Source organism: Lactuca virosa, chromosome 1 (assembly GCF_052849685.1).
Source record: "Lactuca virosa cultivar CGN04683 chromosome 1, Lactuca_virosa_CGN04683_v6, whole genome shotgun sequence".
Lineage (NCBI taxonomy): Eukaryota > Viridiplantae > Streptophyta > Magnoliopsida > Asterales > Asteraceae > Lactuca > Lactuca virosa.
In genome coordinates, this window is record NC_136426.1 from 145,327,067 (window position 1) to 145,352,122 (window position 25,056).

The following is a 25,056-nucleotide window of genomic DNA, read 5'->3' on the forward strand; positions in this document are numbered from 1 at the left end:
AAACAAGATTATTATTAGAAACTCTCTCTTCAGAAGCCTGCTTGCCTTGACTTAAAGGTGAATCTGCATAAGAAGTAGAAATGTTAGTATCCTTTTCCCTAGCACTACTCTCCGGCACATGTACAACAGGTTTGCCATACACAAGATATTTCTCTATGTCTATTTCTTCCTGGGTCATATGGATAATAGTATAATTGTAATTAAATTGAGGAGGGACACTCTCATACCCTATACCTACCTGCTTCTTGTCGTTCCATCTCATTTGTTTCTCTATTATGGTTGGAACTCTCTCACTTGACGCATCAAAGTTTTTGAAATTAAAATCAACATTTTCAAATCGAATTTTCAATGTGTCAAGCTCGTCAGTCACAATGGCAAGTTGTTTCTCGATAAAATTGTAGTTCTCATACTTGTTTCTATACTCTTCCTGTAGTTTCCTAAAGTCCTTAGTTTTGTTCTCTAATTATTCTTTTATTGGTCTTTGGCCCTTCCTAAGGTTATATCCTTTGTACATTTGGTCCTCGTTCTCTCTACGCAATAATTCAAATTGTTCACGTAAAATTTTAACAGTATCAATGCATATTTGAGAACAAGAAATTTGACCAACCTCCTCTTTCTCAGGCTCAGGGGTAGAGGATACCATGAAGGAAAACTGTAACTCCATCATCTCTTCTTCAGGATCCTCTTCAACATTCACCTCGGTGACTTCAATAATCTGGGCCAAATGTGCATTTTCAGGTCCTAAAATGTTCAAGGCCTGAATTTGGTCTTCCCAATCAAATGACTGAGCTACCACCGCCAGATTTGCAGTCTCGTTGTTAGCAGTAGCTCCCATGTTATTTCCAACTAGCACCATTGTCCTTTCATGATTTACTCTTCTATCAGGCTTCGGACAATCACGAGTAAAGTGACCAGGCTCGTGACAGTTGAAGCACCTTAACTTTCCTTTGTTGAATCCAACCTTCTTCTCTGGATTCATGCCCCAATTGTTTTTCCCTGTTTTCTTGGAAAACTGTTTAGTTCTGAAAACTGCCATAGCAATCTGCCAGGTAATGTCCATTTCCTCCACATCCTCAGGGTGAATCTGATCAAGATCAGCAAAAGAAATCTGAGGAGGCAGTTCTCCAGCCACAAAGGCATTGTAGCAATTCACCATGCCAGAGGCTAGGGCCATGTTCTCTTCGACTTATTTGGAAGCAGAGGTGGTAACAGGAGCTTTGGATGAGGAGGCAAAGGCTGCATGTGGGTAAGGCATGGATGGTCGAACAACATGGGATGATGGTTGTGGAACATCAAAAGCTTGATTTTGTGGAGCAATAAAGGATGAAAAGGCATTGTTTGTAGAAATCCCCAGATTAGCAGTCGAGTAGGAGTTCACATGGTTAATTTCCATTTGCTTGTCATCAAGATCACAGGCTTTAATGATTGCCATTGTTTCTGCAAGACTGAGTCGGTGGGGATCATTTGTCTTCTTGATAACAGAGACATTCATGTCCCAAGACTTGGGAAGAGAATTTAGCAGTTTCTTGTTAATCTCAGATCTTGGCACAGAAATTCCCGATGTGCTCATTTCGGTGGTGAGAGTAATAAATCGATGTAGTTGAGCCTCCAATGATTCTCCAAGAATATGATTAAACATATTGAACTTCTGTCTGAGCATGTCTTGTCGGCTCTGCTTCATGTCTTCATTTCCCTCATCAACTTCAATCAGTTCTTCCCACAGAGCTTTGGCTGAGTCATACTCCCTGAATCCTTGTGCAATTTCTGGAGATAAGGCCATTGTCAGTGTTGCGAGAGCCTTTTCTTGCTCTTCAATTTTCTCGAAATTCGCATATGTGTAATTTGCAAAATCTTTGTCGATAATGGTTCCATTTGCAACAGTGGTAGTGATTCTAACTAGACCCTTCAGAATACTGCGCCATATTTTTAAATACTTCATTTTATTATATTTCTCCCTTCTGTATTTCCATTCAGGAAATCCTTCAGCTGACAGAAGATGCAAGATTCTTGTGGTAGTTCCCATGATTGAGTCCAACTCCTGATGAACTGTCATGTTTTTTGATTCCATATTTTTTTTTTAATTTTCTTAATTGATTGAAAACAAAACTTGTAAAGAAAGCACAACCGAAAAGAGGTTTACAACCGAAAACAAGGTTTACAACTAAGGAGGGTTTACGGCCGAAAAGTGTTTATGGCCGTACACAGGTTTACAGTCGAAAACAATACGTTTGCAATCGAAAACGGTTTACAGTCGTAAACACAAGGACGTTTACGGTCGAAAATGAGTTTACAACCGTAGACTGATGAACAGTTTATAGCCGAAAACGCCCAAAATTGATGAAAACAGCTGACTTCGAGTAGATCTTCAATCCCTTTGGCCTTGAAATCACGATCAACGGTAGAAACTCAGTAACAAAGCTTGAATAATCTCGAAAATGAAGAACACTCCAACCGAAAACACAACTTGATCAGTTTTGACACTAGTATGGCTCTGATACCAATTGTAAGTCCCCAATTCTGGAACCAACTAGTGATCAAACATAAGAACAAGCTATAATCAATGAGAATAAGAAGGAGTAGAAGCAAGAATGATCCAAATTGCACACGTTTGTATTGAGCCGTAAACGTCAGGTACAATGGAACACATACATACAACCGTTTTCTGCTCTCCTCTCGCCAGCCTCCTCTAACATATACTGACACTATATATATGGAACATGTGCTGCAAACAGTTCACGGCCATAAACAAACTCACAGCCGCAAACACCACTTGAACCGAAAACACCCTGTTTTCGGTTCACCCAACCGCAAACCCTATAAACACCTAAACAAAGACTAACAAGACTCATACAAATGAATACCTAGCCCAAATCAACAAAATTATGACCTAACAGGTCGACTGCCCCCACACAACACATCCATGAAACTTCCACCAACCCTACAACACTCGTGAATGCTAATCATACATAACACTGGACCCTATAGACAGTCGAATACCTAATTCTACCCTAGCCCTTCATCAAATAAGAACAAGAAATAAGGCCAAACCAAACATTCTCGGGCTATAGAATATTAGAATTTTAGTTATGGACAACTATGATGCATACACTAAGCAACTATAGTAATGATGTCAATTTCATATATGGAAAAACCTAATGGGTTTTGAGCACTATAACAACCTTATGGTGCACATAAAACCCTAATGCTTTGGATCTAAGTTTTCTCTAATTATACATGCAATATTGGTTTCCAAAGCGTGAAGCCTAACTAACATACAAAATTTGGTATATGAATCATAAAAAGTAGTTAGAAAAATACCTCTTATTGTAGCTTGTTGTATTTGGCCTTTAAGAACTTAGTACCTCATGTGTGATGCCTCAAATGGTTCACAAAACACCACCAACAATTGGAGAACTTGAGAGAGAGGTTAAGGCACTCAAAATCGGATATAGTTTCTAAGACTAGTGTGTCCGATTTTAGGCCAAGGGGTTAAATATATATAGTGTAGAATTCCAAGGGTTATGTGTAAACCCTAATTCTTACACTTAGGCTTGTAATGGACTAACACTTTATGGATCCTTACAAAAGCTTAGCCTATCACTAATCAATCATGGATTATTAGCCCAACCTATATGTATCATTGATTTACACAATCGGCCCCTGTATATTTAATTAGTCTTTTTTAATCACTAAATTAATTTCAAATTAATTCTTGATCAATACTAATTAAATAATATGATTCCTCAGTTAATATATTATACTTATAATATATCAATAAATCATAAATAACCTCTTTCTCAAATATCCATCCCATCAGATTGTTCTGGTGAATGCAATCCAAAATGGACCATGCTACTCTCGGGTCAAGTACATAACAATTATAGTTATGGGCTTAGACACTTAATCCAACAGTCTCCCACTTGGATAAGTCTAATAACTATAACTGCAAGTATGACTTAAAACCGACTAGCAATCATAGCTCTTAAAAGCCGTTGTCGAACTCTGACGCGCCATTTTAGATAATGGGTCATATAATCCTCTGTTCTTCAAGATATCGTGCGGACAAATACATGGAACGTAGTCACCCTTATTGTCCAACAGTTTGTTTCCCGATTTTCGATTTGTTTGACATAGAACTTAATTGAACACATTAATTGAGTTCTGACCGGGCCCGACACATACGTCAAAACAAAATCATCGAGGGGCCCAAGATATCACTTTTAATCCTCCAAGGATTAAAAGGAACAGATAAACGTCGACTTATATGCTTGTACTAACTACTCGTTAAATCATACACAATAGCACATTTTATAACATCAAGTTACTGATGCATTTTCGCACTATCAATGTACAACCAACGCATAGTCAACAACACATACATCTTGGTTTGATGACTATATGATATTATCGACTCACAATCACTCGTGATAAATTCCATGAAGCGATTCATGTGAGCGTGGGTTTAATCCAATACTCATACCTTATGAGCACTCATGAATGTTGTAGCAATCTTTTTCCATGTCTAAACACTCTAGACAATCTACAACCCGAATTCATGACAGTCTTGCCTCAATACCTACTTCCAAAGTATGATCGACTGTGGATAGTTTGAATAATATTATTATTCTGGAAGTCAAAACATACAAAATGGAACAATAGTAAACATTTGACACAAGATAGTAACTTTACTCATAAATAAAACTCCTTTTATTTAATCATCGAATGTCAATTACATTTTATCTATTACAAGTTTCTAAACAACTATCTAATCATTAAAACTAATATCGTCATTCAGCCCAATGCTCCTTGCATGCTGTAAGTGCTTAACCCTACTCCGTCCCTTCGTAAGGGGATCTATTGGGTTCTCCTCTAACGATACCCTCTTTGCTACGAGGAGTCCTTCTTCTATCCGATGTCTTATGAAGTGATATTTTTTGTCGATGTGTCTGGATCTGCCATGATCCGTCGGTTCCTTGGCTAAGGCATCCGCACTCTCGATGTTACAGAAAATCTCCATAGGCTCCTTTATAGCTGGTACAACTCCAAGGTCTCCGATGAAGTTCTTCAACCATATTGCCTCCTTTGACGCTTCGATTGCTGCTATGTACTCTGATTCGCATGTTGAATCAGCTACAGTCTCTTGTTTGGAACTTTTCCAAGTTATTGCTCCTCCATTCAGGGTAAATACCCAGCGCGACTGAGAGCGGAAATTATCTCTGTCGGTTTGAAAGCTGGAGTCACTATACCCTGCCACTCTCAAGTCACCACTCCCACTGAGGGTAAGGACCCAGTCCTTAGACCTCCGCAGGTCCTTAAGAATATTCTTTACCGTAGTCCAGTGAGCTTTACCAGGGTTCCCTTGATATCTGCTGACCATGCTCAAAGCAAAGGTCACATCAGGGCGAGTACAAGTCATAACATACATGATCGAGCCAACTGCGGAAGCATATGATATTCGACTCATCTCTGCTATCTCGGCCTCTGTCCTCGGACTCTAAGTCTTACTCAGTTTGGTATTGCTCAGGATAGGTAATTCTCCTTTCTTGGAATTCTCCATGTTGAACCGTTTCAAAACCTTATCCAAGTAGGTGCTTTGACTAAGTCCAATTAGTCTTTTACTCCTGTTTCTCAATATCCTTATTCCTAGAATATAGGTAGCTTCCCCAAGGTCCTTCATAACGAAACAGTTCCCAAGCCAGGACTTAACCTCCTGAAAGGTTGGGATGTCATTTCCTATCAGAAGTATGTCATCCACATACAACACCAAAATGCTAACTATACTCCCACTAGCTTTGACATATACACAAGACTCATCCTCGCTTCTCGAAAATCCAAACTCTTTGACTTTCTCATCAAAACAAAGATTCCATCTGCGAGATGCTTGTTTCAATCCATAAATGGATTTCTCAAGCTTACACACTCTATTAGGGTACTTTGCACTGACAAAACCCTCTGGCTGACTCATGAAAACATCTTCAACCAACTTCCCATTAAGGAAAGCGGTTTTGACATCCATTTTCCATATTTCATAATCATGAAATGAAGTTATGGCAAGCATAACCCTTATAGATTTAATATTCGCTACTGGTGAGAAGGTCTCATCATAGTCAACTCTAAGAGTTTGAGTAAAGCCCTTCGCAACCAATCGCGTCTTATATGTGTGTACTTTCCCATCCATGTCCGTCTTCTTCTTGAAGATCCATTTGCACCAAACTGTGTTACGACCAGGTACATTGTCAACCAAGTTCCAAACTTGATTTTCATACATGGACTGAATCTCAGTATCCATAGCCTCTTTCCATTTTGCAGACTCGGGGCCTGCTATAGCTTCCTTTTAGTTGTTAGGTTCATCCAAATTTACCAGTGTGCTATCACTGATAAACGTATCACCATCTGTAGTAATATGGAAACCATATAACACAGGTGGAACTCTAACTCTACTGGAACGCCTCAGAGGTATGGGCTCGTCAACTGGTTCAACAGGAGTTTCCTCCTCAGGCTGAGCGCTAGTGTTTGAGGTTCCTTCATCACTTAACTCTTGAAGCTCTTCAATGTCAATTTGCCTCCCACTTTCTTCTTGGCATATGAGTTCTCTCTCTCAGAAAACCCCTCTCCTCACAACGAAGACAAAATTTTCACTCGGTCTGTAGAAGAGATATCCAAAAGACTTCTGTGGGTAGCCGATGAAAATACAACGTTTGAGCTTGTCGTGAGTCTCATGCCTCACGAAAGCCTCGCAACCCCAAACCTTGATGTGTACTAACAATGGAACCTTCACTGTCCACATCTCGTGAGGTGTTTTGGAAACCTTTTTAGTTGGGGCTAGATTAAGTATATGGGTGGCAGTCTCTAAGGCATACCCCCAGAATGAGATAGGTAACGAAGCTCGACTCATCATGGAACGAACCATATCCAACAAGGTTCGATTGCGCCTCTCAGCCACACCATTAAGCTGTGGTGTCCTGGGTGGCGTCAATTGTGAAACAATTCCACATTCCTTAAGATAGTCGTGGAACTCAATACTAAGATACTCACCACCCCGATCGGATCGGAGCATCTTTATCTTCCTACCCAATTGATTCTCTACTTTGTGTTTAAACTCTTTGAACTTTTCAAAGGTTTCTGACTTATGCTTGATTAAGTAGATATATCCATATCTGTTGTAATCATCAGTAAAATTCACATAGAAGCAGTTAGAATCCCTTGTGGCGGATCTGAAGGGTCCACACACATTGGTGTGTATGAGATCCAACAAACCCTCACCCCTTTCAAAAGTACCATTGAAGGGTGACTTTGTCATCTTTCGAAGCAAACAAGATTGGCAAGTATCATCCGACTTTAAATCGAACGACTCCAACACACCATCCTTTTGGAGTTGGCATATGCGCTTCTTGTTGATATGTCCAAGACGACAATACCACAAGCATGCCTTGCCCAAATTATTGGACGAATCAATATGTAATTCATTATTTCCTAAGTTGTCTACAACCATCATAGTTTCATATACACCATTACAAGGCAATGCTTTAAAATAAAAAATAGCATTATAAAAAGCATTAATAGAACCAATTTCATTATCAAATGAAAATCTAAAACCTTGTTTGTACAAACCATGAAAGGAAATAATGTTTCTCTCCATATCGGACGAGTAGCAACCATTATTCAAATCTAATTCTAACCCATTACTAAGCAATAAAGAATAAACTCCAATCTTGGTGACAGGAGACATTTCCTATTCCCCATGATCACGTTTATCTTCCCGTGCTCCACATCCATACTTCTTTTTAGTCCCTGCATATTAAAACAAATGTGAAAACCACAACCTGTGTCAAGGACCCAAGAATTAGCATGTGATGAGTTATTAGACAGAATAGTGTAAATATGTGCATGGGTGGGCTTTATCTTCCCATCCTTGAAATCCTGCAACTATTTGGGGGCAGCTTCGCTTCCAGTGCCTTTTATCATGATAGTAGAAGAACTCTACTTCTTTTGGATTGGTAGAGGGATTAGCAGAACCAGCTTTGGTCCCACTAGAAGAGGATCCATCATGAGACTTTCCCTTGCGGCTCTTAGAAGGAGCCTTCCTCTTCTTCCCTCATAATAATTTTGAAGTTCATCTGACATAGTGGCAAGCATGATACATGGCACCTTTGTGGCTTCCTTCTCATGTGCCCTATATTCAGCAACCTCTTCAGGAGTAGCAGTGACTTCATCAACCTCCTTAAGCTCTTTGTCGAGGAAATATTCCTTTTCCTCGTAACGAGTAACCATCCTAATGTTTCGAATCCAATCATTGAAAGTCGAACCATCAAAGATGACCCTCCCCCACAAGTTGATGAGGGAGAAAGAGCCAGAAGGGTTGGAGCCAGAAGCGGTGTTGGAAGACATCTGAAAAAGAAAGAGAAAGTTTAGATTAGATAAGAATCCTTAATATAACACCCAAATGAAATATTAAGGCTAGGACCGAACACAATATTCTACAATTCGAAAGAGGGATGCCTTAATCTAATTACAAAATATTTGAAGGTAGGTAAATGACGATTTGCCAATTTCCACCATGAAAAACAAAATTGAATATTAAGTTTTAAATGTATTGAAATTCCTAGATTCTTTTTGAGATTCATTGAACTTTTCAATGGCATGTTTAAATCTCGATTATGCCCTTCAAGTTTATGACTGGGATACCGAGGATCACAAACAATGTGTGAATAACCATGTAAATGTGCTTGGTACTCTTGATGTCATTTATCACCTAATCAATGTGCCAGTTAACCACACACGCTCCATTGATCCATGACAAACATCAAACTACCCTTTGCCACCCTTACTAGTCCAAGTTAGTGTGTCGGTTAACCACACACGCTCCACTAACGACTTGGCAAGGTGCAAAGTGCAATTTCATGGAATAGCAACATTTTCACATTTTTCCTAAAGTAACTAAGATTGGGAGTTTAATAAATCATTTAGTTACTTTATAATTATCATTATACTTTTAATGAGAATTAATGTCCTGTCCTACTCGTTCGGCTAACGACCCTCCACCAATCAAGGGAACAGTGGGTGAGAGTGGACACCCATTAAACCACCATTTTATAGGCAGTATACTTATACCCCCTTATATAATTATTAACTTTTAATTTTATAATAGTATAAGGGTTGAATTTTAAACTTTTAAAATCCTAGGGTTTGGATTTAAATGTTTCATGAATGAGACTTTACAAATTCCAAAACTTGAGGGAAAGTTTTGAAACTCTTCAAAACTCTTGGTTTCCATAACTTATGAGTTAATGTATTTTTATGAATAAGACTTTTCATTTTCCATAACTTGAGGACAAGTTATTGAATTCTTTAAAAGCATTTAGATCAATTTTAACCAATAAAATTATCATGTAATTTGTCATTGATCTAATATAGCTCATAAGGTAAGATAGTATCAAATCAACAATTTACAAGTAACTAGTTTATCATATAAACTAATAATTATCTCAAAATTTTGACAATTATCTTTTAATTGGATGAGGATAATCACTAACATATCAGGAAAAATGATTTTTGTGATATAAAACAGTTTGTGGTAATGATCCTAATCCAATTTAGGCCAAAAAACCCGAAAACCTGCCACCAGACCTGCCACTGATGGGTTTTGAGCACTATAACAACCTTATGGTGTACATACAACCCTAATGCTTTGGATCTAAGTTTTCTCTAAAAATAAATGCAATATTGTTTTCCAAAGCATGAAGCCTAACTAGCATACAAAATTTGGTATATGAATCATAAAAACTAGTTAGAAAAATACCTATTGTTGTAACTTGTTGTATTTGGCCTTTAAGAACTTAGCACCTCAAGTGTGATGCCTCAAATTGTTCACAAAACACCACCAACAATTGGACAACTTGAGAGAGAAGTTGAGGCACACAAAATCGGCTATAGTTTCTCTAAGAAGACTAGTGTGTCCGATTTTAGGCCAATGGGTTAGATATATATAGTGTAGAATTCCAAGGGATATGTGTAAACCCTAATTCTTACACTTAAGCTTGTAATGGACTAACACTTTATGGATCCTTACATAAGCTTAGCCCATCACTAATCAATCATGGATTATTAGCCCAACCTATATGTATCATTGATTTACACAATCAGCCCCTGCATATTTAATTAGTCTATTTTGATCACTAAATTAATTCCAAATTAATTCTTGATCAATACTAATTAAATAATATGATTCCTCAATTAATATATTATACTTATAATATATCAATAAATCATAAATAACCTCTTTCTCAAATGTCCATCCTATCAGATTGTTCTGGTGAATGCAACCCAAAATGGACCATGCTACTCTCGGGTCAAGTACATACTCATTATAGTTTTGGGCTTAGACACCTAATCTAACAAAACCCTAGGCTATCAGGCATCATAAAATCGGGCAATTCTATCATGCAATTCCTGAAGATCCCTAGCCTATCACTAGCATGTTGTTCTATCATAACGAGAGGATGTGTACAATCACGCCTTCGCCTTCCCGCGGTCATCCAAAGTACTTGAAACATAACCCGAAACTGTAAACCAACGCTTAGTGTGTTCCCCAAAAGTACCAACACATAACCATACAACATATACAATAACAACATGTAATGGGTCCACAGCTAAAAGACTGGAGTACCCCTGAGCCCACATCATTTTGGGACCAAAAAGAGACTTTAAAGATCAAAAACCTAGATATAGAAGATGAAAGTGTAAATATACAAGCTTTATACCTTTTGAGGTTGCAAACAAGCTAGAGATCCCATATCTACAATGGAATCCACTCCAAGATCTTCACACCACCTTCTTCTTTCTTCCAAACCACACCAAATCTCACTTAAGGCTCAAAGTTGCTTCTCTTTTGCTCTAGGGTTACTTGAGGGCCGATATTGCAGATGGAGGCTGAGTACGAATAGGGTTTGAGTCTATAATGTTCCTTAAATATGAACCAAAGCCCTCAAAATTAGGGTTAGCAAGCCACCCTTGTATGCCCAACGTACGAAGTGTACGCCTAGCGTACTAAGGCGTGCCTTAGTATGCTTAGCGTACACACACGTACACATGGTGTACTTATCCGACCCAATGTCCACCAAAAGTCATTTTGGGCCCTTTTTTACCATTTCCCAACTTATGGACCAAAATGCAACATACTAAAATCATAAAGCCCAAGATTAGAAGTACCTTAACATCGGGATGTTACAATCATAAAATTTGGGTAAAGGTGCATACACTAAGCAACTATCGTAATGATGTCAATTTCATATAAAGAAAAACCCTAGGCTATCAGGCATCATAAAATCAGGCAATTCTATCATGCAATTCCTGAAGATCCCTAGCCTATCACTAGCATGTTATTGTAACATATCACAAGATCAAATAATAGTGTGGTAATTTGGGGTCTACTTACTCGCTCCGACTGATCGTACACATCGCATCCTCTTTGACTATTTTGAAAACAATTTGAAAATTATTTATTTATTTGTGAGTTTGCTAGGTGAGTTTTCCTCACTATACTTGCAGGTCGAAGGCACCAAGGCCGGCCCATTGGTTTGATATCCTGATATTTACTGATATGTTGAGTATAGAATAGATATGCATGATTATGCTACTGGTTAAATGGGACTCTAGAGATCAAAAGAACTTAATACTTGACTTAATACATGCACGGAACCAAAACTACCATAACATTTGAACCTTTATCCCCAAGGAACTCATGATATATCCAGATCTACAATTTCAAGCTTTAAAAACGTCTTTAACTCCCACTCATCAACCAAAAGGGGTCAAAATGACCAAAAATGCACCAAGAAGAAGATCCATGAAATGAAAAGGCAAGGTTTGAACTTTATTCCTCCCAAGCTACCAAAAGGAGATGTAAATGCTGGATCTCAAAGCTTTCCTTCAAAGAACAAGTATTCAAGTTTCTCCTTCTTCTTCTAGATCCATAAAACTCTCCACAATCTCACAAGAGCTTCAAAATCACCAAACATGGGCTAAGGAGTCGAATTAGGGTTTTTAGAGCATGGAGGTTGTCTTAAAAATGATCAAAAGGGGCTATCATAAATCTTATATAGGGTACAACACAAAAAATAGGGTTTTCTAACTGACCCTCGTACGCCCAGCGTACTCCTCGTACGCCCCGTGTACGAGACATCATACCCCCGCACCACCCTTCGTTGTACGCCCTGTGTACACCACTTTACGCCAAGCTAATGACCTCCGCAGCAGTATGCCCCACGTACCCCCTTGGTACGCCCCGCATACTAGGGTTCCCTCTATAACCCTAAATACTCTGAAGGCCATAACATCCTCGATCTAAGTCCGTTTCCGACGAACTTTATATCCACAGAAAGGTGACGAGAAGCCCTACACTTTTAGCAATCCATCATAGCCTTGAAGTTCCCCGAACCAAACCCAAAATGCATAAAGGATCGGGTCAACAAATTATGATTATACCATTGGGCTATGAAACACCATCGAGCACTCGGTTTACTTAAACTTTAACATCCTCTTCCAAAAAGGGCCAAATCCTTTCTTCCCCAAGCTCCCAAGCCTTATGATAACTGATGATCGGGATGCAGCCCCGAATAATGAAGAGATTCCCCCCATATAAATTCCATTTCATCCTCGAAATCATTCCTTATCATCCCTGGCATGCCTGAAAGCCCGAGGGACACAACCACAACCTTGAACATACAATTGCCTTCCCAAGGCAACTGAACCCAACAGAATTCCCCACTTAAGAAGATGAATCCAAAATCCCATGAACAAACCCAACCTACTCTATCTGAAGCCTGAAGTCTCGAAGTGGTCTGACTCCCTGACAGACTGCCCATACTGAACTAATGCTAAATCCATGACACCTATCCATCAAACTATCTATTCAAATCCTGATGATAAAAATTCCATGAACACAATGAGATACAATATATAAATTTCCTTAACCGCCGGACCGACATGCTGCTGCTATAATGATGAAACCTCATCACTTTCCCGGCCTTCACACAGGTAGCACCATCCTAGAGCACATACATATAAGCTAAATCCTGAACCTCCAGCTGATGCCTTTGACACAAAGATTTCATAATCCACATCTTTCTGAGCACATCCCTTGCATGGATACACTCGCGAATCCCAACACGAGTTTCCACTAAAATCCCACTCGAAAATGGCCACTCATATTCTTCTCGAAGACCCTCCCCTACAACTGGTTTAACATCCATTTATGAAACTACCCCCCCCCCCAATCCCTGACTGGAGACCCTACCAGAAACAAGCAGAAATGATCCTCAAAACATACCGATTGTGAACTTCACCCAAAACCAAACCATATGATGTACCAAACCTTAATAACCCTTTACTCTCTACTAGGCCATTACCAACCAATTCTTCAACAAGCAAAGATGATCAAACCAAGATTTTCGCGTTACATCAAATTCCTATCGCCTCAAGTGAACCCCCACCTAGACAACCACTCGAGATATTCATAAAGAACTTTATGACCTGTGACCTCATAAGCAATTTCAAATATTGAAAATCATAACCCTAACAACAACTTGTGAACAATCGGAAATATAATGCATACATCCCACAGAGACTTTCTGATACCTGATTGATACTCCCCACAACCCTTACTGCTCCCTTTATCTAACCAACAGATTTGTGACTCGCCTAACATCCATCAGTGCGTCAACACCGAAAGCACCACAAGAAGAAGAAATGAACAACCATGTTCACTAGGCCCTCAGCCTATGACTGGAATGCTCCCAATAACACACTGATCTTGTTGCTATCGCATCGATCGCCCAACACTCCGGGCCTAAAGATACTCACCTCATTCCATTGCCTTGAAGGGACCTAATCAACTCCCTCACAACGCCAACTGAGCACCACAAAGCTGCTACCAAAGCAAAACCTTACAAAATCATGGTCACACGCGGCCCGTGAATAGGATAATGATTACGCTCTTGGTCCAATTCGAAGGCTATAACCCAAAAGAACCATGCACATAATTCGAACCAAGTGCTCCAATGCTATCCTGCCTACCTCACATGAAATACCCCCATACACATACTTATGGAACCTATAATCTCATCCAAAGAGAGAAGAAATACCATAGATAATCGAAATAACACCTCAATAAATAACAGAAAACATCCTCACAAGCAGTCAAAATAAGATCCCATAGTTGATGGTGACTGAACGGATTCCACCACTACGCACCTAGCTTGACAAGACTTCCAAGGTGATCCCGAAGGTTACCAAAACCTGAGTTTGCTATGAACCAAGTTCCTACTCCACCATTAAGGGTAAACATACCCGAAGACCCAAGGAATATAGAACATACTGAACTTGATGATAGATTAGCCCGACCATTGAATCTCAGATGATACAATTAAACTTTTGAGTGAACCTCCGCTGAATGATGAAACCCATGACCAGTGGTTAAGGACACATTGACAATTAATCCAGAAAATCAAGACTCACATGGAACTGAACATACCCGCTTCTGGAAAAGATCCACCGATCAACATCTGCCCATCAAACCGAAAACAACAATCCAAGCAACGAACTAGCAAAACCCTCAATAGCTAAAATACTCAACCCGAGAATCCCGGTTCTCCCCCACTTGGGGCTCGAACTACCACCCACTGGCGCTGAAACCAAATCATAACTCAAACCAGCATAAGCAGGTACTACCCTTCCTAACTCTGGAAATTAAGAGCCTGCTTACTCTTTCTCCGAACTCGGAAAAACTGAAAGGGCATAACCCTTGTCACAGATAACAACATTCCAATCCATCAATCAACCATCCCACTTCCAGTTGCAAAACCGAAGCCGATCATAATCATCGCTCCCTTCTTGAGTCCCGCGAATCGAATACCCGGTCTCGAGTAAAACCTACGATGCCTCAAACCAATAAACTCACTAGGTTTGCACCAAACAACCCAAATTAATAACACCACTGGGGCTCAAAACGATTAACAGGACCATCCTCACGCCTGAGCAGTCACAACCAAAAGATAGACAGGAATGGAAACACTGCCATGGATCATGGTATCTAACCATGCAACCTTCCCCCACTAGCCCTTAGAAGCCCTGAAACCTTCCTTGATTCGAGTACGGATCTTGTGCTTCTAATAGTACGGGCCCAATACTAGCTTCCACACCTATCCATGCTTTCTTTAAGAATCGTCTCGGGTCTTCTAAGACCTAGTCACAAAATACTCTTGAAACCTGCTCAACGACGAAGCAACCTCACTAAAATACTCCCTAGGCTATCCTAGGATTCACCCACACCCCCTCTGCCATCAGCTGTTGAAGGACCCCTACCAATGTCAGCTAACCACTTCATGAATACAATTACATGCAACCAAGCTTAAATAATCCTTTGACTGAAGGGCTCAGCCCTACAACGGTTAGACTCAAACAAGAGCTGTGCAATAGATCCGAGTCCTTCATTCTAAGATTCTTTAACCTTCATAGCTTGTAATTTATTATATTCATTTGATGGTTAACTCTCATCAACATGGGTCCCACAAAGCACAAAGCAAGCAACATTCGAGCAGAGAAGTTGACTGGCAATAATACGTAATAAAATTTGACAGATCCTCATACGTAATCCTTGATCTTCAACTCCCCCGCACCACGGGTGCACCTTCGCCCTGCTCTCACTCTCCCCATAGTGGCTAATCATTCCTCGCGCTGACCCGCTATACACTACACCCACTCATGAAACTTCCACCAAGCCTGAAACACTCGTGTATTGATAGTTTCATTTTATTCACTTCTTTTTATAGTTTATTTTAGCGCATTTCATCCGTATTTTAGTTAATTTCCATGCATATTTTCCTTTTTGCTATTTTATGGCCATTTCGGGTATTTTTCTAGTTTCGCGAGCATAATTGCAGATTTTAAGGAGACTAGCGATGCAGAATCTTTGAGAGGTGATTGGATTTGGAGGACAACAAGAATTTAGGGCTTGGTGATAATGGAGTTGATGCTTGGTGTGGGCTTGCTTATTAATTGAAGGCTTGGAAGAAATAAACTTTAAATTTGCGAGACGCGGGAGAATATTCGAGCGTGCGGAGATTGATGATCGGGCGATTTCGGAAGTTATGGATCATTTGGAGAAGCCAAATTGGGCTTAAAATGAAGTGAACTTAAAGAAAAATGGGCTAGAAGCTGTTTGGACTCGAACTGGGCCAAGTGGGATAAGCTGTGGAGGCCCAATATTCAAAGAACCCATGATCTAAACACACCCGTGCAACCCACCCGCGCAAGGTTGCGCGGCCGCGCACGACTCAACAGGGGTAGTTTCGGGATTTCAGTTAGAAGGCTATATGGGGAAGGTTGGTTTGCATCTTTTGGGGACTCTTGGACATCCAATTTTTGAGCATTCTCTCTGGAGTTTTGAAGATTCTTGAAGGCCAAGAACACCTCAAGAACATCATCTTTTCACCTCTTGATTCTTGTTTAATGTTTGGTATAATCTTTTCTAACTTTGTTTCTTTGAGTTTAGCAATGTTTGGCTAAACTAAACTTGGTTGACTTTTGTTGAATCCTTTGAACTTTTGTTGAATATTGAATAATCCATGAACTTGTTCTTAAATCTTTATGGGAATGTTTTGTGTTTTAACATATTATCACCACTTGTATGTTTTTATTCATGAGTTTAAATGTGTTTGTGTTGATTAGTTGGCTAATTTCTTGATTAAGTAAAGGATCCTCAAATTAGCAAGAAACGAATGATTTTTGTGTTGTTTTTGCTTCACACAATCATAAAGCATTTCCTCCAACATGGTAGTGAAAGCATTTGACTCCTCTTGGAGTTGGTGACTTTTTGGTTCTTAATGCTAGTTGACTTTCACTAATTACATGCTTAATGGGAATTGTGACTTTGACTAAGGAAATTTTTATGAGCTTCTCTAACCATTTTAACAACTAAGAAAAGTCTAGGTAATCTCAAGCTTCTTGGATTACTATAGCCAAATTAAGGATTTAAATCAAGTATTGCACCATTGGATTCTAATGATATGGCCATCACAAGTCAAAGTCAGGAAACCTTAAGTCAACCATCTTCCTCTTATTGATTTTACATCAAACTATTATTTTTGTTGAAATTGTCTATTTAAATCTTAGTTTAATTCTAGTTTATTTCAAGTATTTCAAAAGACCAAACCCCCCCCCCCCCCATTTTTAATTTATTGTCATTTTTCAAGTATTTTACAAAGAGATTTTTCATAGAGTTATAAATTGAACCAATCTCCATGGATTCGATCCCTTTACCACCATACACTATTTTAGTGTGTAATATTTAGGGTTATTAATTTTATTCGCCTCGACAACCACTAAATTTTGGCGCCGTTGCCGGGGATTGGTTTATTTTTAATCAGTTTGTTTCTCTATACCCAGATATCAATGTACAGATGACTTGATTTATAATCCGAAAATTGAGAAAGAAGCAATACGTTTGGAGAAGGAAAAGAGAATAGAACGTGGTCAAACTTCTAATCCACACGGGGATCCAGAGGTTGAACCCGCTTCATCAAGTGACACGGAACCCGATTCTAGTCCCGACCCTCGCCAAGAAATTCCCGAAACACCACCCCTACAACAAAATCCACCCATTATTAAACCAATTGCAATGGCGGACGAAGGAGAAGCTCCCGAAAGAACTTTGAGGCAAATGATGGAAACCGATGTTACACAAACTCCAACCGGTATCAATTACTCGGTTTTGGAAGGAGGTTCGGAATTGAAGTCAAGTTTAGTCCATCACCTTCCAACTTTTCATAGATTAGAGAATGAAGACCCTCATAAGCACTTGAAGATGTTCCATATTATTTGCACTAGTATGAAGCCACAAGGGTCAACCGGTGACCAAATCAAGCTAAGGGCATTCCCCTTTTCATTGGTCGATAGAGCAAAGGATTGGTTATTCTATCTTTCCCCGGGGTCAATCAACTCATGGACCGACATGGCAAGAGATTTTCTTGACAAGTTCTATCCCGCTTCAAGAGTCTCAAGTCTTAGAAATGAGATTTGTGGAATCCGCCAAGGTCAAAATCAGACTTTTAATGATTATTGGGAGAGGTTCAACAACTTGTGCTATAGTTGTCCACAACATCAAATTCCGGAACAACTCCTCATTCAACACTTCTACGAGGGATTGTTACCAATGGAGAAAAGATTAGTTGATGCCTCAACTGGTGGAGATGTTTTTAGCAAAACTCCATAACAAACAAGACAACTCTTCAACACAATAGCCGCAAATTGACAACACTTTGGTCCGCACCAAGATATGAAGAGGGAGACACAACACAAAGTCAATAAAGTGGGAACATCAAATCTCGAGTCTCAAATCATAGATTTAACCTTCGTTGTCCAAAAGTTAGCCATGGGACAAACTCCACAAGTGATGGTTTGTGGAATATGTGCAACAATAGGACATCCTACGGATATGTGTCCCATTCTCCAAGAACATGCGGAACATGTAAATTCCATGGGAGAGTTCGAAAACTACCACAACAAGCCATCCGGTTACCAAAATGCATATAATTCAAGTTGGAAGCGAAATCCCAACATGAGCTACAACCCAAGACCATTGCCTCAAAATCCATTAGTTAGACCTTCCTATCCACCACCACAACCTCATTACCAACATCCACAACCACACTATCAACCCAAACCACACCCTCCACATCATCATCAACAACCTCCTCAATCTCAACCAAGTGGCTCCGGAATGTCCCTTGAAGACATTGGCAAATCCTTAGCCACTAGTACCCAACAATTTCAAAAGGAGACAAGAACTAGTATCTCCAACCTTGAAGCACAAATGGGAGATATAGTTACACACATAAGCAAGTTGGAGTCCCGTGGAAAATTGCCTTCTCAAACCGAAAAGAACCCAAATGTCAATGTGGTGACCTTGAGAAGTGGCAAACAAACCGGATAGTAGTTCAAAGAAGAAGCCAAGGGATGAAGAGGAAGAAATAGAAGTCATTCCCATTGAGGATCCCATAGCCAAGAATGCCATACAAGCAGGAGTTCCAAAGAAGACCACTCCCTTAGTGACACCAACCGCCACTCAACCGCCACTTCCCTCTCGACTTGTGATTTCGAAGAAGAACATGGAGGAGAAAGAGATTTTGGACACCTTCCGAAATGTGGAAGTAAACATCCCTTTACTTGATGCCATCAAGCAAATCCCTAGATATGCAAAATTCTTGAAGGAACTTTGTACCAACAAGAGGAAATTGAAGGGAAATGAGAAAATATCAATGAATGAAAATGCATCCGCGGTTTTACAAAGGAAACTTCCACCCAAGTGCAAAGATCCCAGAATGTTTATGTAACACCCTGTTTATTTATTAGATAAATAAATAAATTAATGAATGAATAGTAGCCCTAAAATAAATAATTGAAAGTTTAGAGGGTTAAATGGTAAATTTCGGACTCAATTTGTAAAGTGGGTTGAAGGCCGGGGTCAAAAGGATAATATATAGACTTTAATTCAGAATAATTTGTAAATGAGGGGTTGGATGGTAACTGCTGGACTTAAAATGAAAGGAATTATTGGAGCAGGGGTGAAATGGGTAATTATGGGAGCTATTTTGAAATTATCCTGGAAGGAGGGGCCATAGTTGCCATCATGGAAGTGAGTTTGGTTGGAGCCGGGTATAAAACACTCCCGTAACCCTAACCCTAGAGCCATGCTATCCAGCCGCCACCCTCTCCATCTTCAATCACCGGCCGCCACCCACAGCCTCTCTAGTCGGTCGTCGCCGCCGCTGCTTAGTCAAGTTCAACACCATCCGCCACATCGCAACCGAGACGCCTTCACCACTTCCGGATTTATCATCCGACGGTGAGTTTCGTGTGGGAGTCGCGTCCGATAGGGAGGTCGGGGGTAGATGACGAAGTTGCCACCCCGTCGTTGAGTTCGTTGACCACCGGCTGTCGCCACCTTGCACCACCGAAGCCGCCATCGTTAATCTGTGCATCGACCATCGTGGTTAGCTGTTGTTGTTGTCATCATTTCCCCTCCGCCACCAGCTACGTTCCTGTTGCGCCACCGCCATGTCCACCACCGCCCTTTAGCGCTCCGGTTGCCATCTGCCGCCAGTCGTGGTTGTGTAGATGTCGTCCAGCGACCTTGTTCCGGCGGGTGGTATGCTAGCCGGATTCATTTGTGGATGCTCTCGTTTGGCCGAAATCATCACGGGAACCACCATGGCAGCCCATCATGGTCGTTGTTATCTTGCTGACGCCTCCGCACGCCACCATGAGGTGGGTGGTCACGTTCATTCCCGAGAAAAAGGCGTGCTTAATGGGTGTATTCTGTTGTGTGGGTGTTAGTTGGCCGGAAAAGCCACCGCCACCACCGTGAGGTGGTGGCTGCCACCATCTGCCGCCGCCGGCCACCACAAGGTGGTTGTGTGTATGTGTATGTTTGTTTGTTTAGTGTGTGTGTTTATTTTGAGTTTTAGCATTGTAAAGAGTAAAATTACAATTTGGATAATGAAAAGAAAACTGAAAACCACCACCGTAGGGTGGTGGCTGCCGCCTCCTGCCGCCACCGGCCGCCGTGTCGGGTGGCGGTGTGCCTCGTTGTATGGTGACTCGTTTGTGGTGTTTGGACAAGGGACATAAACCCTAATGGGCCTAATAAACCCTAATGGGCCCAATGAAGCCCTAATTGACATTAAAGACCAAGCATGTGTCTAATGGGCTTAATGGACCCTAATCTATCTAAGGACTTAGCTAATGGGCGTATTGGGCTAAGATGGGTTGGAAACCCTAATTAGGGTTTGGAAAACCCTAATCCCATGAAACCCTAATTTGGGGTTTATCGGGATCGCATCGGGATTAATTAATGAACTCAGAATATTAATTAATAATCATTTGCAATCAATCTAAGTCAATATTGGACTTAATGGATTAAGTCCTTAGCGGGTTAAGTCCTTAATGGGTTAAGTAGGAAACTTAACCCTAATCATCATTTTATGTGAAACCCTTATTTCACTTGGGTTTATTGTTGGGCCTTTCTATTGGGCCTTGATGATTGGGTTATTAAGTGGGCTATCCAAGATCAAGCAAACGGTCTAGAATAATTTAATGGGCCTAGGGTAAGGCCCATTTAAGGGGTTTTGGGCCTAATTTAGAAAATTGGGCCATAAATGGGCCATAGTTTGGGCCTTAATGATTATATGATGTTGGGCCTTAGAATGAGACCATGTATAGGCCTAGGCCCAATTTGGAAAATTGGGCCATGTGTTGGGCTTTGATTCCTAATTGACTTTGGGCCTATGGATTGGGCCTTGGGGTTGAATAAGCCAAGCTAGGGGTAATGTAGTAATTACCCAAAGAATGTACTTATGGTTATGTAGTGGGACCCAATTATTAATTGGGTGTTATTTTGGTGTTGACAGTTCGGGAATCTGTCATACAGCTGCTGCGGTTGAGTCTACGGGACTTCAGCAGAGTGGGATTGTGTCTACGGGACTTCAGCAGTGTGAGGTGAGTTACCTTCCAGTAGCGGTGGGTCTATGGCCACAATGCCGGCCCACCAGTAGGAGTTGTATGTTGGATGATTGTCATTGTGATATCATCCAGGTTTGCTACTACCTGATATGTTATATGCCGGCATGATGTTATATGTGATAATGGTAGAGTTCGGTTGTTAGGACCGAAGAGTAGGTCAGGCACCCCAGATATGTCTGACAGTATGTGATGATGTGTTTATATGCTGGCATGATACGTTATATGTGATAGTGGTAGTAGGAGGGGAATAGTCCCCAAGTTCGGTTGTTAGGACCGAAGGGTAGTTCGGACACCCCAGATATGTCTGATAGTATGTTTATGTTATGATATATGTGATAGTAGCAGTAGGGGGTGGAATAGTCCCCGAGGTTCGGTTGTTAGGACCGACGGGTAGGTTAGCACCCTAGAATGGCTTGACACGGGTAGGTTAGCACCCCAGAATGGCTCGACACGGGTAGGTCATCACCCCAAAATGGTTGTACCGGGTAGGTTGGCACCCCAGAATGGCCGTACCGGGTAGGTTGGCACCCTAGAATGGCCGTACCAGGGTAGGTCGGGCACCCCAGAATTGTCGGCAGTATGTATGCTATGTGATTGTATGGTATGTGGTATGATGGGGGAACTCAATAAGCTTCGTGCTTACGGTTTACAGTTTTGGTTTCAGGTACTCGTTTCAAAGGAAAGGAGCCGGCTTGATCGCAGCGCATCACACTATGTTTTCCGCACATGAGATCCTTGGGATTACACTCTGATATGGTTTTATGATAATATTCTTTGATTATTGACACTTTGGTTTGACATGAGAGATGAATATGAATGTTTTATTACTGATGGTTTTATATTATAACTTAATCAAAATGAAATTTTTGGCCTGAAATTTTGGGATGTTACAGTTTACGGTTCCTTGCAAGATTGGGGACGTCACTTTTAGTAGCGCTATGCTTGATCTTGGTGCTTCTATCAATGTCATGCCCTATTCGGTTTATGAATCATTGAATGTCGGACCTTTAAGTGAAACCGGAGTCATAATCTCTCTTGCGGATAAATCGTGTGTCTTTCCTAGAGGTGTTTTGGAAGATGTTTTGATGCAAGTGAACCAATTGGTCTTCCCGGTGGATTTTTATGTGATTGATCTACATGAGCAAGTGTCCTCCAAATCGGCTCTAATCTTACTTGGAATACCGTTTTTGAAGACGTCTAGGACGAAGATCGATGTGTATGCGGGAAGTTTGACAATGGAGTTTGATGGTGAAACAATAAGTTTTAATATCTATGATGCTATGAGATATCCTAGTGATGTTTCATCTTTATACTTTGTTGATGTTGTTGAGCCACTAACCCAAGACTTATTCGAGTTGTCTAATGGTTATGTGTTGGAAATGAGTCTAAGCAAGGGATTCGGTTGTGGGAAGCTAGCCGAGCAATTGAAGCGTTATTCTCTGGATCCGGAGGTTGAGAAGTTGGTCAATAATTTAGAGGTGAAGAAATCTACAAGATTTGATGTCAAGCAAATTGAGTTGCCCCCAACCCATAAGAAATTGTCACCATCCCTTGTTCAACCACCCGAATTGGAATTGAAAGTCCTACCTCAACACTTGAAGTATGCCTACTTGGGAAAAAATGAGACACTTCCGGTTATCATATCGACCCATCTAAGAGAATTTGAAGAAGAGCAACTCCTTAAGTTGTTGAAGGAGCACAAAGAAGCCATGGGTTGGACAATCGCGGATATTAAGGGATTGAGCCCCTCCACTTGTATGCACAAGATCTTGATGGAGGATGGATGCAAGCCAAGCCGGGACGCACAAAGAAGATTGAACCCGCCTATGATGGAAGTTATGAAGAAAGAGATTTTGATGCTTCTTGATGCGGGGATGATCTATCCAATCTCAGATAGCAAATGGGTGAGCCCGGTGCAAGTTGTTCCAAAGAAGACGGGAATCACGGTGGTCGAGAACAACAAAGGTATGATGGTCCCCACCCGTGTGCAAAACGGGTGGAGAGTATGTATTGACTACCGCAAACTCAATGCAAGCACAAGAAAAGATCATTTTCCATTGCCTTCCATTGACCAAATGTTAGAAAGGTTGGCCGAGAAATCTCACTGTTGCTGTCTAGACGGGTACTCCAGTTTCCACCAAATCCCGGTGGCAGCGGAAGACCAAGAAAAGACAACCTTTACATGTCCTTTTGGCACTTTTGCATACCGGAGAATGCCATTTGGATTGTGTAACGCCCCGGCCACTTTCCAATGTTGCATGGTTAGTATCTTTTCGGAATATGTTGAAAACATAATTGAGGTTTTTATGGATGATTTTACGGTATACGGGAACTCGTTTCAAGAATGTTTGACCAATCTCACCAAAATTTTAAAAAGATGCATTGAAACAAATTTGGTTCTAAATTTTGAGAAATGTCATTTCATGGTGAGTCAAGGTCTCATTTTGGGTAACATTGTGTCTAAAAAAGGAATTTAGGTAGATAAGGCCAAAATTGATGTTATACAAAGCTTACCTTACCCGACTTGTGTTCGGGAAGTTCGTTCTTTTTTGGGCCATGCAGGTTTCTACCGAAGGTTCATCAAGGATTTTTCAAAGATAACAAGAGCAATGTGCCAACTCTTGCAAAAAGGAAGTTGATTTCGAGTTCAATGAGTCGTGCAAAGAAGCTTTCGACAAGCTCAAGGAATTGCTTACATCCGCCCCGATCATACAAGCACCAAACTGGGATCTCCCCTTCAAGATCATGTGTGATGCAAACAATTATGCTATTGGCGCCGTTTTGGATCAAAAGAATGGAAGAGCCTCCCATGTGATCTATTATGCATCAAGGACACTAGACAATGCTCAAAGCAACCACTCTACCACGGAAAAGGAGCTATTGGCGATAGTGTTTGCTTTGGAAAAGTTTAGGCAATATCTACTTGGCACCAAAGTTATAGTGTATTCGGATCATTCGGCTCTCAAGTACTTGATGACAAAGAAAGATGCAAAGCCAAGACTCATCCGGTGGATCTTATTATTGCAAGAATTTGATTTGGAAACCCATGACAAAAGTGGATGCGAGAATCTTATTGCCGACCACCTAAGCCGGATCATTTCAAATGAAACTCTTTTCCTGTTGCGGGACGAGTTTTCGGATGAGCATCTCTTTTCCCTTACTCAATCTACTCCTTGTTATGCCGATATCGTTAACTTTTTGGTCACAAAAGGTATCCCGACACATTCACATGCGCTCAAAAAGATAAGTTGAAAAGTGATGCAAAATATTACGTGTGGGATGAACCTTATTTGTGGAAACATTGTCCTGATAAAATCATTAGGCGATGTGTGCCCCAACAAGAACATCAATCCATTTTGCAACTTTATCATGAATTTTATTGTGGGGGACACTTCATACCTAGCTGGACTTTGAGAAATGTTCTTGAGTGTGGACTATTTTTGCCAACCATGTCACGCGATTGTTATATGTTTTGTAAAA

General features: G+C 40.6%; 1 protein-coding gene across 1 annotated transcript; it reads left to right on the top strand.

The window, feature by feature from the left end:
- Positions 1–20,172: 20,172 nt before the first annotated feature.
- LOC145121698 (uncharacterized) lies at positions 20,173–24,828 on the top strand. The gene is made up of 4 exons (XM_079057408.1): positions 20,173–20,322; positions 22,470–22,792; positions 22,871–23,549; positions 24,208–24,828. Exons 1-4 carry the CDS (start codon positions 20,173–20,175, stop codon positions 24,826–24,828), a joined length of 1,773 nt encoding a protein of 590 aa, XP_078913534.1.
- Positions 24,829–25,056: the final 228 nt, after the last annotated feature.

Coding starts and splice junctions, on each gene's coding strand:
- LOC145121698 (XM_079057408.1), top strand. CDS start 20,173: ATGTCGTCCAGCGACCTTGTTCCGGCGGGTGGTATGCTAGCCGGATTC. Junction 20,323..22,469: donor CCTCCGCACGCCACCATGAG/GTGGGTGGTCAC, acceptor GGGATGTTACAG/TTTACGGTTCCTTGCAAGAT. Junction 22,793..22,870: donor TCTAGGACGAAGATCGATGT/GTATGCGGGAAG, acceptor GAGATATCCTAG/TGATGTTTCATCTTTATACT.